The 3209-nt window shown below is 42.0% G+C and overlaps 1 protein-coding gene across 2 annotated transcripts in view; it reads right to left on the bottom strand.

Annotated features, from left to right (window-relative positions):
- The window catches only part of SPG21 (SPG21 abhydrolase domain containing, maspardin), a 29238-nt gene that overhangs the window by 19754 nt on the left and 6275 nt on the right, over nucleotides 1–3209 (bottom strand). For both annotated transcript variants that reach the window (XM_017885101.1, XM_017885102.1), the window contains exon 2: nucleotides 1937–2023. In XM_017885101.1, coding sequence (XP_017740590.1) covers nucleotides 1937–1999 — 63 coding nt within the window. In that variant the 5' untranslated portion in view covers nucleotides 2000–2023. The remainder of the gene's footprint in view (nucleotides 1–1936; nucleotides 2024–3209) is intronic.

Below are 3209 nucleotides of genomic sequence, written 5' to 3' on the forward strand. Positions count from 1 at the left end.
CTCTTTAAAATAAATAAATAAATAAATAAATAAATAAATAAATAAATAAATAAAAATACAACAACACTCCAGCCTGAGCAACAGAAGGAGAGATCCTCTCTCTTTAAAAAAAAAAGAAAAAGGAAAGATAAAAAAAGGCAAGCTGAGGCAAGTCAAGTGCTCAGCAGAGTCTGGCGAATGTTAAGTGTCCTAGAAGTATTCGTTATTATTATTCACTGCATCCTAGTTTAATTTTTGTTTTCTCTGACTTTTGGTGGTATTTAGAAAAGTACATTAACTGCTTGAACATTTGACAATGCAAATCAGTATTTGTTCTACTTTTATATTAAAAAACTCAAGGCCTCCAGGCTCTGTTTTCTGAGAGCTCCTCACTAGCAGGGCTATGGACTCCACAGTGTCACTGTGTGCATGGCAGCACACTAACCAGGGTCACTCACTGGCATCACTAGGAGCAGACAAATGGAGCAAGGCAAAGTCCATAGAGGCCTAACAGTTCCCCTTTGGACTTCCGCAGGTCACAGATGGTGATAATGTATCTCTTGCTCATGTTTTTGCCCTGTATATTTTGCCACTCACTTTTTTGCTTTTTTTTTTTTTGAGACAGGGTCTGGCTCTGTCACCCAGGCTGGAGTGCAGTGGCACAATCACAGCTCACTGCAGCCTTGACTTCCTGGGCTTAAGCAATCCTCCCATCTCAGCCTCCTGAGTATCTGGGACTATAGGCGTGCACCACCACACCCAGTTAATTTTTTCTAGTTTTTGTAGAGAAAGGGTCACGTCACATTGCCCAGGCTGATCTCAAATTCCTAGGCTCAAACAATCCTTCTGCCTCTGCCTTCCAAATGCTGGGATTATAGGTGCATAGCACCACACCTGGCTAATTTTTTCTTTTTACAGAGACAGGGTTTCACTATGTTGCCCAGGCTGGTCTCAAACTCCTGGCCTCAAGTGATCCTCCTAGGTCTCTAAAGTGCTAGGATTACAGGCATGAGCCATCACAAACAGCTGCAAAAGATCTTAAGATCACTGGATTCTAACACTTCTGCAAGAGAATCAGCAAAGGTTTTACTTTACTCAGTGACTTGAATTGCCTTTGTCTGGTGTGATCCCCAAACTCGGATTAATCTGGGAAGCAGAGTCAATACTCAACGGCAATATAAGTATTTAGGACTTTCAAACATCCCAGGAAAATAAAGCTTCCAGAAGATGACTGCGGCAGAACGAGTATGTCATTGCAAACAGAAGCTCTATAATGTGACCCCATTCTTAAATCTGAGGAACAGGAATATAATCTGACTGTACTTACTATATAGTTGCTATAAACTTTCCACTAAACTATATAGAAGAGTACATACATACCTGCTTGCTTGTATATGTAAAAGCAATTGTAAAAAATGAGTACAGGCTGGGCACGGTGGCTCACGCCTGTAATCTCAGCACTTTGGGAGGCCAAGGCGGGTGGTGGGTGGAGGAGTTGTGGTCAGGAGTTCGAGACCAGCCTGGCCAACATGGTGAAACTCTGCCTCTCCTAAAAATACAAAATTAGCTGAGTGTGGCAGCGCATGCCTGTAATTCCAGCTACTTGGGAGACTGAGGCAGGAGAATCGCTTGAACCTGGGAAGCAGAGGTTGCAGTGAGCTAAGATCATGCAGTACACTGCACTCCAGTCTGGGCGGCAGAGCGAGACTCCATCTCAAAAATAAATAATAATAAATAAATAAAAATGAGTACAGTTATACTTGCTTTCACTCTAAAATGAGTCTCAAAAGTTGACTGTACATGACAGGGAAGGGGTGAACTTCATCCTCTGCAACCCAGAGTCATGATACTTGGCAGTAACCTTTACTCTCAAACACTACTAAGACATGACATCTAAATCACACACAAAAACAATATAAGATTTTGCAAATAAGAGGTATAGTAAAACCATACATACCTTTTTAAGGGGAACTGTACCTCTAAACCAATTATAATCAGGAGAGACTTTAATCTCTCCCATGATTAGCTGAAATGGAGGTTAATCCTGAAATAAAAGCATGTGATATTTCATGTCAAGAATTCATGTTTACATCAGAACTAAATGCAGAGTCTGATCTAGCTATACCAACAATACTTTAAAGAAGAAAACCAAGGAAACTGGCTATTTTTCAGTATATACTCAAACTACAGAAAACAATTTGGTGAAATACTACAATCACAGGATCAGAAGGGCGCTTTTTTTTTTTTTTTTTTTTTGAGACAGTCTCACTCTTGTCGCCCAGGCTGGAGTGCAGTGGTGCGATCTCGGCTCACTGCATCCTCCACCTCCTGGGATTCAAGTGATTCTCCTGCCTCAGCCTCCTGAGTAGCTGGGATTACAGGTGCCCACCACCACACCCAACTAATTTTTGTATTTTTAGTAGAGATGGGGGTTCACCATGTTGGCCAGGCTGGTCTCAAACTCCTGACCTCAGGTGATCCACCCACCTCAGCCTCCTAAAGTGCTGGGATTACAGGACTGAGCCACTGTGCCCAGCTACCAGAAGAGCTTTTAAAGAAATTATTCCAACACTTTTAGTTCTTCCAGAAAAGGAATCTGGTCTAGAAAATTTAATTGACTTATCCGAGAGCACATGGCAATGCTAGGACCAGATGTGAGACGGCCTTTTCTGACACCATACTTCCTGTCTTAGTTCTCAACTCCAATACCATCAGCTATCTTTTGACATTACCTTAAGAATCCCTTTAATAAAGATGCTCCTGTCTGACTATAGGGATAGTCCATGCTAGAGAAAGGAGTTGATGTTCTTTGACTTTTTTAATTTTTGAGACAGAGTCTTGCTCTGTTGTCCAGGCTGCAGTTCAGTGGCACAATCACAGCTCACTGCAGCCTTGACCTCTGAGGCTCAAGCGATTATCCCAACCTCAGCCTCCTGAGTAGCTGAGACAATGGGTGCACACCACCATGACAGGCGAATTTTGTATTTTTTGTAGAGATGGGGTCCTCCCTATGTTGCCCACATTGGTCTCGAATTCCTGGGCTCAAGCAATCCTCCCATCTCACCTCCCAAAGTGCTGGGATTACAGGTGTGAGCCACCACACCCAGCCTAGAGAAAGAAGTTTAAATTAAGCCTGCTTCCTGAAAAATTCACAATACACCATAAATCTAACTGTAATTGCACATAACCAGAAATTCACATGTAGTTCCTTTTTTTTTTTTTTTTTTTTT

The sequence above is a fragment of the Rhinopithecus bieti genome, unplaced genomic scaffold (genome assembly GCF_001698545.2).
Source record: "Rhinopithecus bieti isolate Rb0 unplaced genomic scaffold, ASM169854v2 scaffold_13262, whole genome shotgun sequence".
Classification (NCBI taxonomy): Eukaryota; Metazoa; Chordata; class Mammalia; order Primates; family Cercopithecidae; genus Rhinopithecus; species Rhinopithecus bieti.